This window comes from Oryzias latipes, chromosome 3, assembly GCF_002234675.1.
Source record: "Oryzias latipes chromosome 3, ASM223467v1".
NCBI lineage: Eukaryota > Metazoa > Chordata > Actinopteri > Beloniformes > Adrianichthyidae > Oryzias > Oryzias latipes.
Window position 1 is genome coordinate 37,697,828 of NC_019861.2, and position 23,975 is coordinate 37,721,802.

At 44.3% G+C, this 23,975-nt stretch overlaps 1 protein-coding gene across 7 annotated transcripts in view; it reads right to left on the minus strand.

The window, feature by feature from the left end:
• LOC101167600 (FH1/FH2 domain-containing protein 1) overlaps nt 1–23,975 on the minus strand; it is a 40,019-nt gene that overhangs the window by 10,004 nt on the left and 6,040 nt on the right. For 4 of the 7 annotated variants that reach the window (XM_023953786.1, XM_023953784.1, XM_023953785.1 and 1 more), the window contains exons 2-14: nt 22,164–22,270; nt 21,910–21,974; nt 13,669–13,736; nt 12,863–12,968; nt 11,157–11,251; nt 9,891–10,002; nt 9,714–9,808; nt 6,053–6,196; nt 5,104–5,456; nt 4,743–4,850; nt 4,053–4,142; nt 1,678–1,701; nt 1,298–1,348 (exon numbers count right to left, since the gene is read on the minus strand). In XM_023953786.1, the coding sequence (XP_023809554.1) occupies nt 1,298–1,348; nt 1,678–1,701; nt 4,053–4,142; nt 4,743–4,850; nt 5,104–5,456; nt 6,053–6,196; nt 9,714–9,808; nt 9,891–10,002; nt 11,157–11,251; nt 12,863–12,968; nt 13,669–13,736; nt 21,910–21,974; nt 22,164–22,270 (1,418 nt within the window). The remainder of the gene's footprint in view (nt 1–1,297; nt 1,349–1,677; nt 1,702–4,052; nt 4,143–4,742; nt 4,851–5,103; nt 5,457–6,052; nt 6,197–9,713; nt 9,809–9,890; nt 10,003–11,156; nt 11,252–12,862; nt 12,969–13,668; nt 13,737–21,909; nt 21,975–22,163; nt 22,271–23,975) is intronic. The other 3 variants (XM_023953788.1, XM_023953787.1, XM_023953790.1) reach the window with 3 other exon arrangements.

Sequence of the window (23,975 nt, forward strand, 5' to 3'; positions counted from 1 at the left end):
CAGTTTGACAGCGTCGGGGTCACGGGGTCGCAATATGGCGGCGTGAATGTGTTAAACAGAGGTCTCTGAGACCAGAAACACGACTTGAGGTTCCAGAAGCTTCTAAAAAGTGTGCTTGCTTTGGAGTCTCACCTTCATAAAGTCATCCACCAAAGCAAAGATGGAGGTTTTGCTGTTCTTGGCTGATAACTTTATTTATTTAAGAGGGAAACAAGTAAACAAACCGTTTACTTTGATTTCTGGAGCATTAACAAAATTTTAGGAAAGTTTCTGACAGGTAAGCTCAGGTGCTGATGAAGCGGCTTCCGTCTGAGCAGCCAGACCCGGTCTGCAGGACCCGGTCTGGACCACAGAAAACCAAAAGTCTGATTCCTCTTGAAGGTTACTTTCTCCAAAACTCCTTAGCAGCTTTTCTCTGCAGTTTTTCCTGAAACTACTCTGTTATCTCAGACAAATGAATGATTTCAGAGCTTTTTCATTCAGTTTTTACCAACGTTTGATTTCAGCCATCAGACCAGCTTTTCTGAGATCAAAGACCAACAGCAGAGGATGCTCAGTCTGTTTTTTCATTTACAGAACTGTAAGAATAATGCTCCTTTAAGAAACATTTATTCGTTTAAAAAAAAAGTAATGTATGAATTAAAAAAGTATCATTATTAACCCAGTAAGAAAAAATCCTGAGACAGTTTGAATCTTAAACCAGCAGTTTGGATTTCTCTTAAATCTTAAAGCAGCAGATGTGGTTAAAATACTCAAATAACCTTTATGAAGATACTTTTTACCGTTTTAAGTTCGTTTTTTTAAATGTTTCTTATATTTTATTGTTTATTTTAATTATTCAGTTACTTTATATTTTATTGGTTAATGTTATAAATTGTCTTTTTTTGTCTACGCATGTGAGTGTAAGAAACTAAATTACGATTAATTGTATGTCGAACACGTGAAGAATAGACAATAAAGTTGACTTTGACTTTAGACTAACCAGTCGACCCTGGACTGTGGCGACAGAAAGCAGATGAGGTCATTGACTAAATTCAAACGACTTTGTTTTCTGACGTAAACACGGCTCTGGACAGTTTCCTTTGTTTTACACATTTAAAACAGCCTTTTGGCCTTTTGGGGGGTGGGGCTTATCGTTCTTATGGTTAGTTCTGGTGGGTCCAAACAGGCCGGTCCCCACAAGAACCTAAAGAAACGTAGACAGACACACACACCAACTGTGAGGGCCCCCCCCCCCCCGGGGCCCAAAGTCCTTCCTGCAGCTTCCAGCATGCAGTGAGGCTGCTGCAGTACTTACGGGTAGTTCTTCAGAACCGGCTTGTCCGAAATGACATTACTGTTGTCCAGGCTGCAAACACACAACACACGTCTGACTGGGTGGGACATGCACACACAGCATGACATCACACCAGCAGGACCCCACCTGCATGACCCCCACCTTACAGGACCCCCACCTGCAGGCATCTTATCAGACGCCCTAAGACACAGGCAGCCGCCAAAAATCTTACCTGCAGCTCAGAGGCAGAGCCAAGTCAGGTGACATGGCAGAGCACCACCATTTACACAAAGACACACAACAAACTACACACCAGAGAGAGCAGTTGTGTTTGAAAAGAGTGTCCCAGCTGCTCCAGAACCCCCCCACGAACACACCGGGAAAAAGAGGCGCGTACTCACCAAAAGATGTCATCAGCCTCCAGGCTGAAGGAGGAAGAAGAAGTGGAAGTTTGGAAGGAGAGAGAAGAGGAAGAAGGGTTAGATTTACGGAGTGATGGGAAAGAGACCCTAAGGTTTACTGCAGAGAGCGAGCCAGCAGCGACTTTAAGACGAAAATTTGTTTCTATGAAGTCTGAACATCCGCCAAAGATCCAAAGAATATTCAGGCATGAATCATGGAATGATCCAGAAATAAAGACCAGGAGATCAATCAGTGAAACAAAATAAAACTGAAACCGTTTGATTGAAATTGATATATCGATTTCAGGGAAATGTTTTTAAAAATAAATAAATTAACGTCTCAAGGCGATAAAGATCAAAGTTTATTTCACAAGAAATGAAAATGATGATGGAAAAACATTTGAGAGAAGAGGAAAAGAATCCGGAAATTAGTTGATATTTAAGAAGTTTAATGTTTGGTTGTCGTGGCAACAAGATAAATCTGTTAAAGAAAACAGAACCGGTTCATAAAAGAATCTTGAGAAACTCTGAAGATTAAAGGAGATAAATCCTGAAAATGACTGAGAAATAAACCTGAGAGTAAAGGCTTAAAAAATATTTAACGTTAAGATTTTTCTACTCGTACAGATTTTAAGCAAATTTCCAAAAATGAAACAAAAGATTTCAATAGAAAGAAGAGAAATCCAAACGCAAATAATTAAGAAATCTAACTTGTGTTATTTTAAGATGAAGCAAAGATTTAGAAAGTTTTTGGACTAAAAACAAAATCAAACAAGTCTAGAAACAGATAGGATGAAGAGTTAAGATGATGTAAATAAAATAAAACGTTTAAAGTTCAGATGGAAACTAATCTGGTTTAAGGTTTTATCGTGGTGATCATCACTGAGATTTTCCAAATAACATCAAAGTAGTCCTGAAGCTGCAACGAACAAACAGATGATTTAAAGTAAACTTTACCGGAGAACTGATGAAAAGAAAGAAAGAAAGAAGCAAAACGATGTTTGAATCGATGAAAGTGAAGTTCTACTGATGATGTCAAAAGAAAGAGTCCAGAGGAGGAACGATCAGGAGTCAATCTGAGTTTCCTATTCAAAAGAATTAAGATTAAAGTACATAAATAATGAAAAATTCTGGAACACATTTCTAGATTACAGGGGAAAGAGAATTTGAAAGGGTAATTTTTCTACATGGTTTATCAATCCTTAAATGTTCACAAACAACATCGTAACGCTTCCCTCCTGTTGTGCTTTTGGTCAGCTCAGTCTTTGGTTGTAAACATTTCTACTCAAGTCGGTCTACAAAGTAAAAAAACGTCACACACTTGTGGACAAAAACTCAGTTTCTGCAGTGTTTCTCTCAAAAATTCGGGAATTTGGGTCAAAAGTAAAAGTCATGAGTGACGACTGAACGCCATCATGAACACAGACAGCAGGGTGGCGCTTCAGATCCCAACAGTCATCAAACTGGAATCGGACATTAATGTCAAATCGTCATAAGAAATACTCATCACAAACCTTTAAGAACAGCTGTAAATTAAAAAGCCTTCACAAATGATCCTAAAAGATGTTTGATTTAAACATCCTTTTAATGCAAAATTAAGTTTATGAGCTTTTAAGTGTTTTATAATGTTTATTCCCCTCTATAAACTACCCCAAAGGGGTTTTTGATCCGGTCGCGCATATCTGAGTATTCCTCTAAAAACCTGCTCTCTGAGTACCAGCCCCTACCAATCCATGGAAACGAGCGGGTTCTCACATTGTGATGTCACAAAGTGAGGAACAGCCCCCTTCAGGAAGAGTCTGTCCTGCCAGCTCCGCCCCCAGGCTAACACACACACACTTTCTCCACAGAGCTAGCACTGATTAGCTAAACTCTTTCCTTTTCTATGCACAATATGCACATCCATCTTTGCAAAAGTTCAAATGTTCGTTTTTGTGGGAGAAACGGTGACACGCTGCTGAGGCCGACTCCAGGATGACATCATGAAATGGGTGGCACCCACAAGAAATGAAAGGTGGAGCCTCAGAGATCGAGTTGTCTTACTTCAGATTATGAAATTGAGCTGTAAAAATAATAACTTATTTTACAAAAACATTGTTCTTTAGTGTGCCAAAGTTAATATATTGTCATACATATCAGTGTAGTTTACTCTGAAAGGCCTAGAATAGCATCATATAGGCCATTTAAACAGAAGTAATAAGAAAAAAAATCCAAAAGTGACTAAATTAAAAAGCAGGGGAGCCTTAAATTTTTTTTATAATAATTTATAAAATTTGTAGACTTTTGACAGGACACCAGTTTAATGACTCCAAGATGTCTCTGAGACCTGAGGAACTGTCACTGCGATCATCACGCTACCAAACAACTTCACTTACTTTGAAGGGCTTTTGGCCTCCGTCCTGGTTTGATCGCTGTTCGGCTGAGACGGAGTCTTTTCCAGGAGTGTGAGGTCAGGGGAGGTCGAGCTAAAGTACACACATATACACACAAGACAGAGGAATGACTGAACAGTCAAGAATGAAGTCACACACAGGCTGTGGAGTCCAGTCTGGCCGTTCTGCTGCTTCATGACCAGAAGCTGCACCAAGTGTTCTCGTTTAAATGACATTATGGGGACCAAAGCCTAGCAGGACACCATGGTGTGGGAACCTTGTGGAAAAATGCAGACAAAAGAATCGTTTGTGATCACAATCTAATGTCAGGGGGAGTTCACGAATAGGCTGAAAATTAGTTTGCATGTTAGACATAAAGTTGAAATAGTAAACAACTTAAGAAGCCAAGAGGTCAAGGAAAGTTCCTGTTAATACTTTTAGATAAGTGTATGTACATTTGTGTAACAGTTTTATGTATTTTTTATTATAACACAACAACCTTTAAAGTTTAGATGCACATTTCAATAAGCCTCTAAATATGAAGTTATGTAGTTAAATTAAATATTTATCCTTTTAAAGGATAACCTGGCTGTCTTAACATCCAGATAGGAGGTGACTGTAGCTGTGCGGAGCTGGGCAGCCAGTAGAGGGCAGTAACATGCCTGTCAGCGGGTCACTTCCAATGCTACAGACCTGAGGTTTGTGGAAGGCTCCTCAGAGACGGAGCTGGATTTGGAGAACAGTCTTGACTTCCTCTTCAACCCCAGAATAGACATGTGATGACGAAGAAAAGAGTGACTCCTGGTGGTGAACATGCACCACAGCAGGGGCAGAAACATAGAAAAGGAGGGGAACACCGCTGGTTAAATTCAGGGACAGTTAGCCGCCACCAAGATACAGAGACAGAATAATCAGAGACTGATCTGGGACCAGAAGATTTGTTTTTTCTTGCCATGTATTTATACATCAAAGCCAATTCTCAGAGGTTGCTCTAGTTGTCACCATTTTGGTCTCATTATTTTTGTTTGGCAGTCTTTGTAAAAAAAGAACTTACGAGGACTTCTTCCCCTGCTCTGAAGTGACACTGCCGTTGGTCTGGGGGGGCAGGGGTGAGCTGGTCCTGGATCCACATGGACTAGAGGGGTAGTTGCCAGGGTCAGAGGTCAGCGGTGATAAGGCCCGGTTTTCAGGCCCCAACGTTAAGCTGGGTGAGGAGACTGTGACGGATGAAGGGGTGGGTGGGGACAGGGGAGTGAAGGGGCTAACTGGGGACAGCAGGTCTGGCGTGTTCTGACTGCAGCGGCGGCTCCTGCGGCCCTCCTGATCACCGGTGGCGGCCTTCCTCTTCTTTTTTTGTAGAAGGGACGAGGTGTCTTCGACATCGCCGTCTTCATGTCGCAGAGCAGTCTGCACCCACACAAACAGACAATAATGCCAGGCACTAAAACTTGACAGGTTACCATGGTAACTGCCCCTGATTAAACATTGTGATGCATTTTAAGGGTCTGTCAGTGTAAAAAGCTGCTTTTAATTCACTCTAGTGGCACTTTGATGTGCTGATCAGTTTTAGTTTTAATGTGAACCATTTTCTTTGTTATGAACAAGTTATTGATTAACAAAACACCTTAAGTTGGTCAGAAGCGAAAAACATTCTGAAGTACCAAAATAAAATCACAAGTCTAAAAAAAAGTGTAAATATTAAACACTGTACATTAGCACCATCAACAGATCTTTATAGGTCCCTTTGGTAATGTTGTGTTTGTGATAGAAATTATTATAATTGCTTATATACCAACATATTGGTAACTTTAAGTTATGATAATATAATATTTTGATAGAAATCTTTTTAAAAAGTTTGGTGAAAAACTCAAACCTTACCGACAGAAAACTCCTTTACCTTCTGACTCACAAACATTTATTTCTATACATTCCCACAACACCTTTAGACTGTAACACTTGATTAACATGGACAAGGCTTTGGATGCGTCGGTTGCCATGGTTACCTCATATGTGGTGAACTGTGCGCGCAGGTCCGGCTCTGTTCCCAGTCTGTTCAGGTGTTTCTGGATGACTGTCTCCATCCCCAGCTGCTCCAGGCAGTCCGTCACGTCATAGAAGGAGTCCTGGTCTGGGAGCACGGCCAGGGCCTGAAACAAACAACTCATTTGTTGATATTGTTTATGACAATATCATAACAGTATCATTGTGTTTGATTGTCTAGACTGGATTACTGCAGGGCTCCAGACTGCGAGCAATTGGTTGCATTTTGCGACCAAAATTTGAGAGTTTGCGACTGAATTTTACATTCAGTCGCACATGCGCGACCAGTAAATTTGCTTCCCCCACCCTTCGTATTTTTTATACATTAAACGTGGAAGGGGCACGTCAATGATCAATGAAATAATTAATGAGACGCAAGCGCACACGGACGCAGGCAGACACACACACTCGCGCACATACTCATGAAACGCGAGCACGTACACTCTCGCGTGATGCCTGTGTGCGAGGCGGCCACTGCGTGTGAGAAGAATAGGGACAGCCACTGTGAGTGGCTAAAATGCGTGTAGGGGGAGGGGCCTAGAGATAATCGAGTGCGCGTAAACATCTGTGGGAAGGAAACGGAGAGACAAATATCAAAACCTGATATGTGCGTCTGAGCTATGAGCTAGCGAACTATTGATTCGTTCTTCCCACCTGCGGCTAGTGTACCAGTGCCAGAGTGTACAGCAGGGGTCTCAAACTCGCGGCCCGCAGGCTATTTGCGGCCCCCAAGATGATATTTTGCGGTCCCCGCCTTAATATGAAGGTTTAATGTTACTGCAGCCCGCCAGTTTTAATGAATGACACTTTTTCATTGTCGTGCGCGAAGCTGACCAACCAATCACAGTGGGGTAAATGACTCTTGGGGGCGGGACAATGACAGGGTTTGAAAGCAGGAAACCTGACAGCTCCCTCCCCGGACCACATTAAGGAGTTCCTTACTTTCCTTTAGAACGTATCTATTCGCTCGTAATTTTCTAAATACATGCAGTCCGTGCTGAACTTTTCTCTGGGCCGCACAGAACCGGAGTAAGGTTTAGGTTTTGGTTACGGTTACGGCGGCGCATCAAACGGTTATGCACGGCTGTTACGGCAGCACACCGCTCCCGCGGGAGTCGGGTCAGCTGAGGAGAATAAATGTCCCACACCTACATGCGTGACAGCTAACGGGGCTTGAACTTTAAACACGTGCAAGCAAAAACAACATTAGTTTTAGACACACTGAAAATACGTGGGGAAAATGCAACGATCGACATGTTTGAGATGAACCAGCGGCTCGCCTAGATCGTTGGGGAGACCGGGGGGGGGGGCTGTGAGATGAAAGCGAATCTGCAGCAAGACTGAAAGAGAACAGGAAATTGGAATTGTCCTTAACATTCAATTTAGTTTTAATATTCTTCTCCCCCTTAGTATGATCTGTGTTATTATATATTTTATGATTATTTTAATGTTTTGTGATGTATGTAGCCTTTTTTAATGAATTGGTATTTTAAATTATTTTAATTAATCACTCCACTACAAAAACCATCAGGACACATGTCCCATAATGCATTGTTTTGTAGTCTCTAGTTTCCAGCTGTGTCCGGGTAGGTTTGCCCCTTGCTCCCACCCCTTTCTCGATTGACAGTTGATGTTGGAGCAAAAACAAAAATATATGTCACACACCAGGTGATCTGCGCAGCGTTGAGTTCACCTGGGTGATCTCACGCTTATTGTGCATCTTGGCTGCACCTATTTGGTGTCACAAAGATAAATTTGTACTGTCATGACAGCGATGCTTTTGTTTTGTTGCATCTTCAAAAGTGCAGAATAAAATGTGACACTGAATTTGAAACAGCACATTGTAATTTCTGCATCTATTATTAAAGCACTTATTAGTAATACAGTGGAAATTAGTAGATTTGGTTAGAATGTTGATTTACGGTATGCGCCCCTAAATTTTCTGGTTGCGCCCCTAAAATTTTCAGTTAGGGGCCACTGTGCTCCTAGTGAAAAAAGTTAGTCTGGAGCCCTGTACTGTAACTCCTTGTTAGCAGCGTGTCCTAAGAGTTCCTTAAGAAGTCTCCAGCTTGTTCAGAACGCAGCAGCTAGATTGTTAGCAGGAACTAGCAGAAGAGATCACATCACTCCTGTGTTGGTTTCACTTCACTGGATCCCAGTTGATTCTAGAATCAAGTTCAAGATCCTCCTGTTAACCTATAAGGCCTTACATGGAATGGCCCCGTCCTATATTTAGGACCTCATAGTCCCTTACCATCCAATCAGAACACTTCACTCACTAAATGCAGGACTGCTTGTGGTTCCTAGAATCAGTAAAAGTACGGTTGGAGGTAGAGCGTTTAGCCACCAAGCCCCTGTCTTATGGAATAAACTCCCAGCTCATGTAAGAGAGGCCGACTCAGTTTCTACATTCAAAGTTAGACTGAAAACATTCCTCTTTGGACAGGCTTATTGTCAGACTAGTTAGTATTCAGAGATTATTTAACTTAATGTTAATGTGTTGAAATATAAATTAATAACATTTTCTTTTAAAAGGCTGCTAGAAGTTGAAGCTGGGGTAACTATGGTGCTCTGGGGTTCTGTCCTCTTTTCTCATCTACTTCTACCCTTCCTCTCCTCTATTCTTGATCATTATTCTTCATTTAGTTCTCTATGCCTCTGTTTGGTGCAGTGCGATTCATGTTTTGTCCCTCTTTCCCTCTCCCCTCCTGGGAGTGCTTCTAGATTCCAGTTGGCTCATCCGTGCTCTTGTTCCTGACCGAGTACCTCGTCTCTGCTCCTGCTCCTACACCTGGCTGTGGTTCCTGTCTCCGGCTCGACTCACGCCTTTGACTGTCCCCCCAACCACAGCTGGATGAAGCTCGTCTGCTGGACTTTTATATATGTAGTTGTAGATTTAGATAAGTTAATTCTTCTCTAAGAATTCTGGTAAATCGCCTGTCCGTCCTGGGGGAGGATCCCTCCTTCATGTGGGCACCCCTGAGGTTTGCTCTCTATGTATTCATGATCCTTTTGAGTTCATGTTTAACTTTTTCAATTACCGATATGAAGCCCATTGAGACGACTGTTATGAATTTGGGCTATACAAATAAAATTGAATTGAATTGAATTTGTTGATATTGTTGTTATTGTTTATGCCTTTGTACATCTTAAAGATTAAATTTGTGGCTTAGCATGTGAGCTATATCTCTTCCTGTCTGACACCCACCATTCTGGAAGTATAAGTATAAACATTTAGAGCACAAACTATTAATAAACATCATCATATTTTCACAATTTATTCTGTATCACATCTGGACCTAATATCAGGTAAACATACTTAGTTTTTGCTAACATATCTGTTGGATATCATCCACACAGAATTCATTACCATAAGATATTTTATACACTGTATCATTGTGTTTGCATAATGTTGGCTTAGGAGGGGACTGCTGTGGTTTTGGTCAGTGGTCCACATACATACAACAAAAACAAGCCCTTAATGATTCTGACCCAGAGAGAAGCCGCTTAGCACCACCTGTTGGAGTTACGTTAATCGAGCAAACGATCAATAAGAGTTACGACAGTTTAAGGAGTGCGAGTGATTTTGCAGTTTAAAAGAAGAACTTCTTCATTAAAGCTTACCTTGTTAATGAGGGTCATGGTCAACATAAGCAGCTCTGCGTCGGCTCCAGTTTTGTCGTGGAGGATATCCATGAGAAAACTCCAAGGCTTTGCTTCTATAACACAGACACACACAGATGCGTGGGCAGTCCAGGCTGATGCACTGTGATGCTAAAAGTTGTTCTTTACAGATCGTACCTCTCTGTCTGTCGACTTTATTGATGGCCTGGATGAGCAGAGAGCTGTTGGACTCTGAATACTCCACAAACACGATGAGAAGTTTCAAAGCCGTCTTCACCACCAGGCGTGACTGAGGAGACACACACCGTCATGCTGCTTCTGCAGTGTTTATCTAACCTGCAAAGCTGTTTAGATCCAGTTGAATGAGTGGATCAGACAGGAATGCTTTCACCGCCTCCATATTTGGTTTCTTCTTGAGGTGCTCCCTAGAGTCAGAGGTGTTTGTTTTACACTCCTGCTCCACCTACTGCTAATTACCTGGATCAGGTGAGTTCCACCAACAATCAACTGCAAGAGCAAAGGTGGTCACTGAGCAGCCCTGCCTAAGACTTCAGTCAAATCTACTCTGCACACTTTTCCTTCAGAAAACTATAAACCAGTTAAATAACAAGGTACTTTGTAAAATGATACATTTATGTAATAATACTACTTTGTACAAGAACAAATGTAAAGTTGTTCATACAATTTTTGTGATAAATTCCTGCCTTTGGTCATACATCCCATCATAACTGACATTTGGATCTACAGATCTTTTTACATAAATAAAGTTGTCCTCATACAAACTTTGCACCTCAACTCCTTTTTTCCTGCAGTTTTAACGGCTCACATGTAGTTTCCGTGCCATGACATATGGATGTAACATTTCCATATTTAGACTTTAACATTCGATTAAGTTCATATTTTCAGTTTAAACATATGGAGTATCTTGCAGTTAACCCTTTAATGCCTCAGCTGATGCCGACACCACAGAATAACACAAGTTCTTCAAACTAGCGTCGCTCTTCCACTTCTTCAAAGAACGTCAACACCGCAGCTTTAGCTCCAGCATGGAGGGAGTTTTAGGATGCTAAAGCTCCAGAGTTAAAGGGTTCATTTGGATAAAACTTTATGTTCGGGGGAGACATAATGAAAAATATCGCAGAGTTGTAGACAGAGGAGGTCTATGATTGGCTGGTATTGTTGGCCTGGAGGCCCAGTGATTGGTTACAAACATGATTGCTTTGTTTGCTCTGCAGCATTTGACGGACTCTCATGCATATACAAATACTTTTTCAGACTGTGAGGAGGGACAGAATGGACTTTAGAATGGAAGTTTGACAAATAAGCTGGTATTGAATCCGTACCATTAGGATAAATGTATGAACTGAAATCTCATGGGTTCAGCGTTTTACTGCAGTGATACGCAGTCAAGAGTACTTCAGTTCATCCAGCTAAAGTACTCACCAGACTTCCTGTCAGCGTGTAGAGCCACTGCACCGTCTCGTTGTGGCTGATCACTCCATGCATGCCGTCCACAAACAGCATGATCTGGCTGAGGGCTGAAAGAAACCGTTTTCTCTGTTTCAGTGACATAAATGGTGGAACGTCACAAAAACCTCCTAAGTTCCAAACTAAAGCATCCATTCATCAGGGATTCGAACTCACAATGACTTAAATTCAAGCTGCTGTTAAATTCAGTTTTCTGATGTTTTTCATGATGGCCAATGTGGTGCAAGTTACTTCTAAACTGTAATAGAGTACAGAATACTGTTATGTTACATGGCTGTTCCCATAGTTATTATAGATAGAAGTAATTTCTTACTTCTCTATACTACTGTCACACTTTGTGCTACTTGACCCCTACATTACATTGAAGCTATTTTCACTGTAACGTCTGCAGAAGTCGACCCAAACAGTCTAAAGTAACAAAGTACTGCTGAGTATTTCACTGAAAATAAGAGACATGATTACTAACAGAGAGGTTTGTGAAGCAAAGGAAAACGACTGGAGGACCAGCCTGAAGTGATGGAAGACCTACTCTAAAGAAGCAGAGACTAACTGGAGGCCTGTGTTTAAACGGAACCCGGTTTGCACGCCGCTGGCGTCCACTTTCAATGTTAGGTCAACGTACAGATGCCAACGGAGGTCTGCGGCGCCATTCTCTAGCAGCAGTAGCATTCTGATGTGGTGCGGCGAAAATTCTAAGTCTGACTTCAAATAGCTGAACTTTGTTGAATTCCCATCACATCAACCAATCAGGAACTCAGATCTGACGGGATGTGTTGATGACACGTCCTGATCCTGATCTTTGTGATGTTATTCTCATTTGCATGTAGACAATGATAAAAAAAATCCCTCCACTGGCATTTTTATTTTTCCCTCCTCAGACTAATGCGGGACAGCAAGTCATCAGACTGGGTCACAGAGAGGCGGAGGAACCGCTGAAGGCGCCGTCATCCAGACGCCGCTCCTGCAGTAGATGATGAGGCTCTCCGTACCGGGAGAGTCTCTGAATGATGTCATAGCCAGGACACGGAGACGTGATCACCAACGCTTTTGTAGAGCTCTTCAGAATGAACAAACCGGATCTCTAAACGTCGTCCAGGGCTTCAATGCAGCGATGAGGCTAAAAGCTTTTGACGGTAGCTCCTCCCACACGCAGCGAGAGTGGCAGGTTATGTTCACGTTTGGAAAAAGAGTCTAGCAGCGAATTTGACGTGCGATTCATGTTCGGTGTGAACGTAGCCAAAGAATGAGTAAAAGTGCATAATTAAAGCATTAAAACGTTCAACTTTCGTGTTTTTGTACTTTTCAGCTCTTCGTGGTTTCGCCGTTTGGAACACTTACCTTCCTTTCATAATTACTGAACGTGGAAAGAGTAAATTATTAGCAATACCATCTTTTGCTATTGCAGTAGATATTTTTGTTCTCTCCTCGTTATTAAGGAGTCTACTCTGTTTCCTAAATATTTCCTTCACATTTGCCACCGCTTTACAAGCTTCTGATGTTCCGTCTTTAAGTTCAAGCATTTCTCAGGCTGGAGTTCACCTTCCCTTCAACCATGACGTCACAGCAGGTACAGATGACCTTTGACCTTTGCTGGTTGTTTGTTTAGTAACACAGGTCTGATTCAGCTTTCAGACCCTGAAATTGTTTTCTTGGATGTTCACCTCTCAGGATGTAGTTCTGGTAGTTGTGGTCGGCTTCTGCTCCGACTTTGATGAAGCAAGTCAGGCCTTCAGAGGCGACGAACTCAGGAACCAGGTCTTTGTCATCCTGCAGAGACCAGAGGAACACGGATGAAACTGTGTCTCCCCGTTTAAACTGAAGCTGAAGAGAAAACGAAATTTCAATTTCTATGTATGTGTAAACATTGTAGATTTTGACAATAAAGTTACTTTGACTGACTACTTTGACAGAGGAACATCCTGAAACTGGACCCTCATCGTCTTAGACGACAACACAAAACAATAAAACACCACAACAACAATGCCACCAACAAACAACAACACAGATCAACATGACAAGAATGAAGAACACAGAGCAAAGACAAAGCAAACTCTGACAGGACTGGTTCTGACTGGACTTTAGGTTCATGAGAGTTCTGGATCAGCTGATGAGGTGAGACACAGATCCTCTTTTCTGCAGTGATCTGTATTGACTTGACCTCCGTTTGGTTTGTCCAGCAGAAGGTCATGACAGTCAGAGTTAATGATTTTTTTCTGTGGGCTTTTCTTCCACAGTTTACGTTTTTTTTAACTTCATTGTACAACAACAAATAAAGATTATTCTATTCAAAGTCTGGATTTTCAACGTTCACAGAAAGTACAAAGAAATCCACCTTAGCAGATGATGAGTAACCATGGCAACCATCCAAACAAGCAGACCTAATCTCGCTCTATGTGCTTCTGTTCTTCATCGTCTGTCCACTAAAGGTGTGAAAGACACCCCCCACCCCCCACCCGAGCAGAGTTACCTGGAAGAGCTGTTTGAGGGAGAACAGAGCCCTTCGCAGGTCCGGACCGTGGGAGTTGTAGAGTTTCTCTGAAACAGAAGAAGAACAGGAAGCTTGAGCTGCAACTCAGACTCCGCATGCCTCAGACCAGGTGATGACATCACACATTCTCCAGGAAGAGCCGCTTTGCTTCTGACGCAGTCAGACGCCTTCAGAGCGAAAGGAGAGCCTCGATCACGAAAACCCAGACGGACTCTTTGATGTTCCAAGCTCTGCATGAGCGCCCGCTCTCAGGTATCCCACCTGGGGGGCGAGGAGGAGGAGTCAAAGGACAGTATTCTCTGAAAGGCAGCAGCTTCTGTGGATCGGATGCTCTTCCCTGAACTTCCAATGAGTCTGGAGGGAATACATCTGATGCTGGTTTACTTTTTTTTCTATTAACATTTAATATCAATTGAATACCGTAATTTCTGGATTATAAACCGTAGCTTTCAACCCTGGGCTTATTCAATGATGCGGATAATTTATGCATTTTTTTCTAACAGCCGCTAGGTGCGCTAGAGCAGAAAAGGTAAGCGTGAGACAGGGGGAATGCAAGATTAACGTAAATCCCCCCTTTAAAAATGAATAGCACGGACAGATACTCAGGAAATTCAAAATGAAATACAAATGGTTCTGGCTGTCAGTCACCTGTGCTGTCACTCATATAACTGACTGCAATGGAAAACTATCACTGAACCATACACCTTTTGACAGTCTCAGAGAGGAGGAGGCAAATTGAGAAGCTGAATGTGTAATCACATTTCCAGCAACAAGCCCCTTTATTTTGCCACACCCACAAGCAGCCAAACAGCATGGACGTCACTTCTGCTCTTAGACCCCTCAGTCATGGTGCAACAAAAAGAAACACCCATACTCAGCCCTACTTTGGCCGTATCCCACAATCCCTTGCTGCCATTAGACCCAACGTGCACGTGACCGCCACTACAATATGACGCAGCTTTCAAGTTCAAAGCAATCGTTAAAAGCAGAGTGAAAAAATCCACCATCACCAACGGGTTTGGAAAAGCCAGTCTGCTGCTGACGGAGACGACAGCACAAGTTCAGGAGAGAATTTACCTCAGAGGGACACTGAAGACAACGAATGAGAGACTGAGAGAGAGTGGAGAAGAATATCTGACACTATTCCAATCCCACACTGAGGAGGAAGACTTCCATGTTTCAGTGCACAGGAGGAAGATGAAGAAAACTCTCAGTGACTTTTACGTTCATGTTTTCTAAACCAGCCCTGTTAGTGCTGAGTTACGGTGTTTCACTGTAGTGGAAGAAAACTTCCAGCACAGCGCAGAGGCAGGCGCTCCATAAGTTACTGCTGGACACCACTGTACCATCTTTCTTTGTAAATATATCATGTGTTGAACTTTTCCTGCATTACTTTTTTCTTTCTTTCCTCTCCGCTGAAGGCAGATCTTCCTTTGTTGTTCAATTTCCCGTTCAGACCCCCAGAGCGGGTTAATAAAGAATCATTCATCTTCTTCTTGGGGAAACCTTCTTTTATTACAGTTCTCTTTCACTCTGTATAACAAACAGAAACACACACCCAAACACACTTTTGCTGCTCTCACTCGCTGCACGCTCTCCCTCCTCCTCCTTAAGGCCCGTTCACACTGGGACGAATTTCGCCGGCGATTTTCGCCGACGTTTAACACCTCGTGACTAAACAAAGGGCACCAATGTGAGTGTGCACACCGACGCGGAAAAACGCCACGCGTCAAAGCGTCAAAAAAAAAAACGCCTCGGGTTCGTTTTTTTTTTTCCACGCGTTGCGTCCAAATCTATTCGACCAATGAGAATGGCGCTTTTGCACACGTGTCTGGAGCTTCTGAAGTTACAGTAAAACACAACTTGGGGGCGCTCAAACACAAAACTGCCTTGCTGAGCACACATACCAGCGAAGAAGATAGACGCCAAGTAACGTCTACACTGCCGCGAAGAAATAATGACGGACATTCTAAAATATCCCCGAACCAAGCACCAGTTGGAGCTACTGATGCTTGAAATATTCATGTTTTCTTTGATGGATTCTGACAATCGCGTAAATACTTGCTCTCTTCTTCTGAGTGAAAAGCGACTTTAAGAAGCGTAAAGTTGCGCAGCGCCACCTTGTGTACAGGAGTATTTCTGTTTACATTAAGCGCCATCTAATGTCAGGGAATGAAATTGCATGTTCGCTCGGCTCATCGTCAGCGAAAATCGCCTGGGTGTGAACACAAAAAACGTGGCGAAAAATGCTGGCGAATAACGCCTGGCGAATATTCGTCCCGGTGTGTACGGGCCTTTACACGCGCGCACGGTTTTGGCACATACACATCCTCAATCTACAACACAGTGTGGCGACCCAGGGGTTAGCCCCGCCTTCAGCCCCAAGACTCATGGGAAGTGGGGAATCGTGGGTGTAAAGTTTCTCACCATGACTGAGGGGGATGTTAGCAGAAGTGACATCCATGCTGTTTGGCTGTTTGTGAGTGTGTTCAAATAATTAGATATAATACTGGAAAGTAGAAAATGCTGCGTTTGCTTCTCCCTCTCCATCTCTGAGACTGATGGAGACATGCAGAACATTACAACATGTTCAAACGTGGGCACATCTGGCTAATATACAGGTGCGGCTTGTGTGAGTATAACATAGTTTACCCTTTAAAGATGTAAAGGGTGCGGCTTGTAATCAGGTGTGCTCTATAGCCTGAATTTATGGTAAATAATTACATATTTACTCCCTGACTTTTACTCTTTTAATGCTGTCATTTAAAAAAGGCTGCAGTGAAAAACTTCAGCACGCGACTGCAGCGTGACAGAATACGTCTGTAAAGACGGCGGTCTCATGGGAAGCTGGTGGGGTTGAATGTTTGACGTTCTGGTGAGTTTTCATCATCAGAACGCCTCACTGCTGCAGCGACTGTAAAACAAAACCTTTATGATGCCGTCTGTGAGAAGGCCAAAGGCTTCGTGTTGCTCTGCCAGCATTCCTACAGACTAAAACAACCAAAATAGAAACCCGTTGAAACCAGTTGGACCCGTCTGTCCTCCAGAACTTCAGCGGGGTTTTGACCTTGCAGCTTCGTCCAGCTGACACCTGCTCCGCTCACATTCAAAAAAGCCAAAGAAGCAGCAGGGCGGTAAAAATTAAACATGTTTTTGCTTCTTCCTGGGATTAAAGGAGCTAAAAATACCTTTATCTCAACTCTGAGCCCCCAGATAAACAATAAGGCTGCGGGTCCATCCGGTGGGGGGGGGGCGCACAGACGCTTCCACAGAAGAGTGAGACGGTTTTTGAGAGAGACGCAGCAAAACACCCAAGAAAACAGCTCAAGGGGTTTACATTAGACCAGAATCCTAGGATTAATTAAAACTAACTAGTTTTGTTAAATTATTATTTTAATTTAGCTGAAAACAAGAAGAAACCATAAAAAAAGGAAAAAGATCCAAATTGCTTCACGGTTTTAAATCTGTCTGGACCCAAAAAAAGAAAAATGTTATGAAACCATAAAAATGTTGCTTTAAATGATTTACTTTAATGAGGAAAAAGTTAAACATCTGAAAACTGGTTTAACAATGATAAGAAGTTCTTTCTAAAGAAGCCTAAAAACGCTTCAAAAGATGAAACAAGGAAGAGTTTTTCAAAAACAGAAGTGATGCTGAACAGAAAAATGCTGATCAATAAACAGTGGATTGACCTCCTGACCTGCCAGAGCCTGAACCAAAGCTCAGCGGCGGCAGAAGCGGGAACTCGGGTCACGGTTATCATCATTCCTGCCGACAAACGGCTGAATGTGAGGAAACGTCTTTGTTGTTCTGACTGAAACAGGCCTGAATGAGAGAAAATAGCCAAACTCTTCCCAAATGATCCAGATAATCACCGTCCATTAACAAGAGGACACAGGAAATGACTCTTTCAAACAGGAAGAGGCGGGAGTCCAACCTTTTTCCCCTCAAATAAACGCAGGTTAAGAACCTGACATCCGTCTGCTGAACGCTTCAGTAAAACAGAAAACTGTCTGGGTTTGAATTTAGCGTTTAATTTGCTTTTTTAACGGATTGAATGATTCCAGGTGATGGAAAAGGTGCAGATGAATGTCTCCTAACAAAGTCCTTCCTTCCAATCAATCCTGGTTGTTTGTTGTGTTTCAGACTCTGATTACCTCAGAAAGCAGCAGCTCTGCAGTTTCATGCCTGCGCAGACATGCAGACGGATCTGCAGACAGCATCTGTTATGAAAATCTGTCCACCTTAAGAATTTCCCCTTTAACCCTAACCGTAACAAGCAGAATGGCGTCTGGCGAGCTCCCGGCATGGAAACGTGTTGTCTGTGAAATTCCACAAAAATAGGTGACAGAGCGACAACATCAAAAAGGAAGACGCCGTGACGGATGGAAGGATGATTCCTGTTTAGTTTTCATAGACAGGAAGTGAGTCGCTAAAGTCGGAAGGGTGTTTCCTGTCATTATGGCTGCAGCTGAAAGCTCTGCAGAAAAACTCCATGAAGATCTTTGATCAGAGAAACTGCAGCTGAAAGTTTAAAAATCTGAGTTTCAATAGATTGAAGTTCCTTCTGTTCAGAAATGCAGCCTTTTAACCGTCACTGATCGACTTTCACGGATGAAACGACCTTCCTGTCCACCATTCTGCACATTCTGAGCTTCACGTCTCCCTACAGATGCTTCAGTCTTTCTGCTGTCTGTCCTTTGAACTCACCCCCCACCCCCATGAATCTGCTGATCCTCCATTTGAATCGACTTTTCCTCCCCCCTGCCCCCTTCTGCTTTGTCAGTATGCTGACAAACTTCCATGTATTTGTTGGTCACCAACAATGTTTGGCCAGTTTGGACTTTTGGGACGAAAACGACTAAACCATAACTGTACTCCCTTTCAAAAACCAAACCCAAACCCGTCCCACCAACAAGAGAGGCCAAATCTATGAAAGAATGTTATCAGTAGAGAATCAGAACTAAAGACCAGGGGCCTCATTTCTAAAACTTTGCGTAGGATTTGCGTCAGAAGTGGCGTACGGATGAAACATAGGACGTGCGTACGCACAGAAATATTCGGATTTATAAAACCGTGCGCACGCACATCCTACGCATCTTTCCCTTAATAAATCACAACCGATTCTAAATGCAGCGCAGCTTTTGAGGCTTAAGGACACGCCCATAGTTGCCCATAAATAGTCCGTGAAACGCCCACAAATGAATATTCATTGATTGCGAAACCATGGCAACACTGAGAGGAAATCAAAAAAACGTAACTTCACTCAATGTGAAGTAGAAGTTATCGTTGGCGAGGTGGAAAAGAGGAGAAAAGTGTTGTTTGGAGGGCACAGTGTGGGCATTACTAATGCCAAAAAGGCACGTGAGCGGCAAACGGTGGCAGACGCCGTAAATGCTGTAGCCTCACAACCTCGGACCGTGGCTCGTCCTCGTTTGCCAGCAAGTCTTCTTGCTGTCTAAATATGCGTTCACTCCGAATTCTTCCATTTGCCACATCTTCTAAGAGCGCAAGATCAGCCATTGTGCATCATTACGCATTGTGATGGGGCATTTTATTTCCATCCATTTAATTACATCTGACAAGCTGCAGATGTCGGTAATAATCCACGTGGAAATGTGAAATTGATCAGCAAATGTAATTTCTTGTTGCTTTCTGAATGGTTGAGACATACGCCATACATTGTTTTATCAAAAATAAAACAAACTAAAGGCATATGCATGAATACCATAATTCTGTAGCTTATGAAGACATGTTTTACTATGAAAACAACTTTCCCCAGTGGACAATTAGTACGTCTGTCCGTCCGCACGCCGGCACCTATATCTGCTCCGCCAGACGGACACATTGACTAGAATATCAGTTTTGTACATTATTTCGTTCTGTTAACTATATTATTTATGAGGATGAATTGCACTACATGCCAATATTGCAGAACATATTTCACTTTTCTTTCTGCAAATAAGTGTTCATTTGAATTTCTGTTGTAATTTTCGTTTGATTTTTTTGTTTGTTTCACTGCTGATCGATCAAACGGGTGTTTGTGTAGCTGTTAATTGTCAGACTTGCTTTGTGAAGTCTTCATGTTATTTCTGAGAGGCAGTATTGTCATTTTCACTTTCACGTGTTTCTTCCATCTGCCGACGGCGTCGCCGTTTCTCATTTCACCCGTTTTTGTGCGTACGCCTGGGTCAGAGCTTGCGTGAAGGACCGCACATTTTCCCTTCAAGTTTGCTTTTTATAAATCTCAACTATTGTGTAGAGAGTGGCGTACGCCTTCTTTTGTGCGTACGCAACGTTTATAAATGAGGCCCCTGGCCTTTGACTCCTGAGTCTAGAACGTTTAGATGCTGTGATCAGAAGTGATCCCCGCGCCGCCTCATGATCATAAGCCGTTCCAGGTGAATCACTTTGTGAAACTTAAAAATCCTTTTTGTCCTGAAACGTATTTCAGCTGAATTTTACAAAATCTGGAGCCAAAACATAAAAATGAAAAATAAAAAAAGGTCAATCAGTACAAACATATATATTAATATATACATGTATTTAATTAAGTCTGATCTTATAGCTTGGAGAATGTAGAGCAGCTATACTAAACATTTTGGCTGTTTATCACCCCCCCCCCCCCCTCACACCAGTGCTCTAATGTTCTGCTCACAGTGAAGAACCTCTACACTCATTACATGAAAAAACGTCACATGGTGTCTTTGGACCGTCAGCTTCATGGAGGAAACTATTTGGAACGAATGTGTGACCTCACAGCTCCTGCTGAGGGGCCACCGTGACCTGCAGGGGGGGTCTGGGGGGGTAGGGGGTAGACCAGGACCCGTTCTTCATGAAGGATCTGCAGAGGAACGGAGCAGATCCAGCAAATGTTCTGCACCGAGAAAGCCCTCTAAGGGGGGGGCAGAAACTTCTGTTTCCCAGGGGGGGTGGCGATTAAACTGGAGATGGGCTCACAGCGGTTCCAGAATGGACTGTCAGAACCTCCCAGAGCCAAACAGCTGACTCAGAGGAACCGCAGGCAGAAACCACCAGCAGAATTACAGCTCAGGCAGAAACTTTCCAAACTCCACAGCAGATTTTCCATAAAACAGGCAGAGCTTCAGCCTCTGCAGCTTCAGGGAGAACTCGGCCAGAAAGAAGCTGAAACTAAAAAACAGGTTTTTAACGAAGCGGAAACGTCAGCTGATGAACGCCACAGAACCGCTGCTGCACAGGCTGCCATTCAGCCCCAACAGGAAGTCTGGTTCAGAAAAAGTCCTTTCACTCCTGTGAGTGAAAGGACTGAACTGTTGTGTGAACCTCCTGTGAGACACGCCCCGCCCAGGTGACGTGTCTCACAGGAGTCTTACAGATACAGCAGTTAACCTTTTTCTATTTTTAATTGCGGGGGGCGGTATTCCAGGTTTGCACACAGCGGCAGTCCCCCCCACCCCCCCTTCCTGCTGTTGCTTAAACAAGTCGATGACGCAACAACACAAAACCTGCCACCCGTGTCCTGACCCGCACACAGCCACACGCAGGAGCGGCCCGGCCGGCTCCAATTACCCCCCCGGGCAACCAATAACTGTCCCTGCTGATCCTGCCTCAGAACTGTGTCGACAGACCGGTTGCTGGTTCAGAGCCTCCTCACACATCCAGACCTGCAGGAGCATTTCTGCTCCATTGAACTCTATTTAGACAAGAGTTCAGCGCACGCACACACATGCACACACACACACACACACACACGCACACACACACACGCACTCACACGCACTCACACGCACACGCATGCACGCACACACACACACTGACACGCACACGCATGCACACACACGCACGCACTCACACGCACACGCATGCACACACTGACATGCATGCACGCACACACACACTGACACGCACAAGCATGCACACACACACGCATGCACACACACATGCACACACTGACACGCACACGCATGCACACACACACGCACGCACACACATGCACACACACGCACACACACACATGCACGCACACACGCACTCACACACACACGCACACACATGCACGCACACACGCACGCACACACACACGCATGCACACACACACGCACACACACACACATGCACACACGCATGCACACACACACGCACACACACACACATGCACACACGCATGCACACACACACCCATGCACACACACACGCACACACACACACATGCACACACGCATGCACACACATAATTACCCAGGATGCAGTGGACGCGCACGGAGAGCTGGGTCCTCAGGATCAGAAGCGGCTTCTTCCCATTCCTGTGGAAACAGCAGACGTCACAGAACATCAGACGCTCCGGTTCCTCAGAAAATGTGTTTGGAAAGAACGACGGCATGGAGGCGCGGAAAGAATGAGGAGGACAGAGGAGGAGGAGGCCGCAGACTGGAGGAAGATGCTGACGTCCTCCAGTTCTACGTTTACAGAGGAGAAAAAGAAAACGCTCTCACGCCACGTCGTCGTAGAAGCTCTCCAGCTCGTCCCGCTGCTCGCCCAGAGACAAGTCCAGGTCCAGGTAGTGTCCGCCAGGACTCACCTGGAGGGTGCAGTCCTCCAGCTGTCGGAGGAAGAGGAGAAAGGAGGTCAGCTGAAGAACGTCACAGGAGAACCTCCCATCAACAGCCATGACCTGCTGCCACGCAGGGGCAGAAGGGTGGGGTAGTATTGTTTCAGGTGGAAGACACACACATGCATGTGCACACGCACACATACGCAATCTGTAAAAGTTCTCAAGAACTCCATCAGTCTGAGGTTCTGGGTTCTGGTTCATCTCCAGGATGAAGATGACTGCAGGAGTGAGCTCTTCCTCTTCATCAAAGGGAGTTGTATTGGGATGAATGGGGGCGGAGCTTCAGGAGTTCTCAGGGAACTGGACTTTGGACTGAGGAGGACCGGATCCAGTGGCTGAACTGAAACCGGCTCCTTCACATTCCTCTGAGGACAACCAGAACCGCCTCCGAACCCGAGCTGAAGAGGAGGCTTCCCAGGCTCGCCGTGACGTCATCAGCTGTCGTCCTGGAGCAAAGCTCACGCCGTCTCCTCCGCTGAACACAGCCCCTCCCCCACCGTAAGCAGTGCTGTTTCAGGCTGAGCGTGTATTTCCGTCCGTCTGAGTCACCGCGCTGACTCTGGCTCATGGAGCTGAACCACATCGGGCCGGGCGCCGGGACCTGCAGGGCCGCATTCTCCTCAGCTGACGAGCGCCGGCGCTCAGTTCCTCCTTCAGTTCCCCAGATGATCCGCCCCTTCAGATCCGAGCTAAGACCATCCTGAGCAGAGGCGGGAAGTACTCGAGTACTTTCCAGAATGCAGTCACAGCATCGTACTTTGACATAAATCCAGTACTTTTATACTCAGATGAGTACTTTCCCCTGCAGGCAGAGTAAAGCTACTTTATAGCACAGCTCGGGTACATTTTTAGACCTGCCTCTGATCCTGTCAGGGGTTGTTGGAGCAAATCCCGGATGTCAAAGGATCAAAGGTCCCAGGACGTGTCACCCGGCCATCACAGGTCGCATCACTTCCTGTCCCTCATGGCGTCCAGGGGTCCGGGTCCTCCCAGCGTTTGACTGTTTGGTTCTGGACGGCGTTTCAGCTTCCTGTTAGAATCCTGATGCGTCTTTGCTGATTTACCATTTATGGAAATCCATCACCAAACAGAGACGAGATCTCTCTGCCGTCAGCAATCATGCAGAGGCAGGAGGATCTGCTGAGTCATGTTTGCAGAAAACAAGCCGCTTCACTAAACTCAAGTCCTGCTGGGACAGGAATCAAACACCCAACTGGAAGATGTCCAGAAGACGCCATGACCCCACAGCCTAAACGCTGAGGTCAGATGGAGCCGCTCGTCCTCTGCCGTGTTCCGTCCTCCTGAACAGAGAGACTCCTGCAAAAGAGCAGGACGGCCTCCAGCGGGGGAACCCCAAACCTTTCCGACCTTTGCCTCCGTCAGCAGCATCTCTCTTTAGAGGCCGTGTCCCACAGCCGCTACGCACGTTAGGCAAACCGCACGGATGAAAATACGTCAACGATGAGGAGACGTGAGAAAAGCTGTGACATTTTCACAGATGGATCAGGAATGAACATCGTAAAAACCACGGAACAAATACGAAAAAACCACACAAAGAACACGTGAACCACCGTAGAACACGACCCGTGTGATTATTGTCCCGTTTATATGCAATTCATCAGTGATTCATGCGTCCGTCACCTCATTTTAAGTCCCCGTGCTTTTGGACCATCAAAGCACCTGACACGGTTCT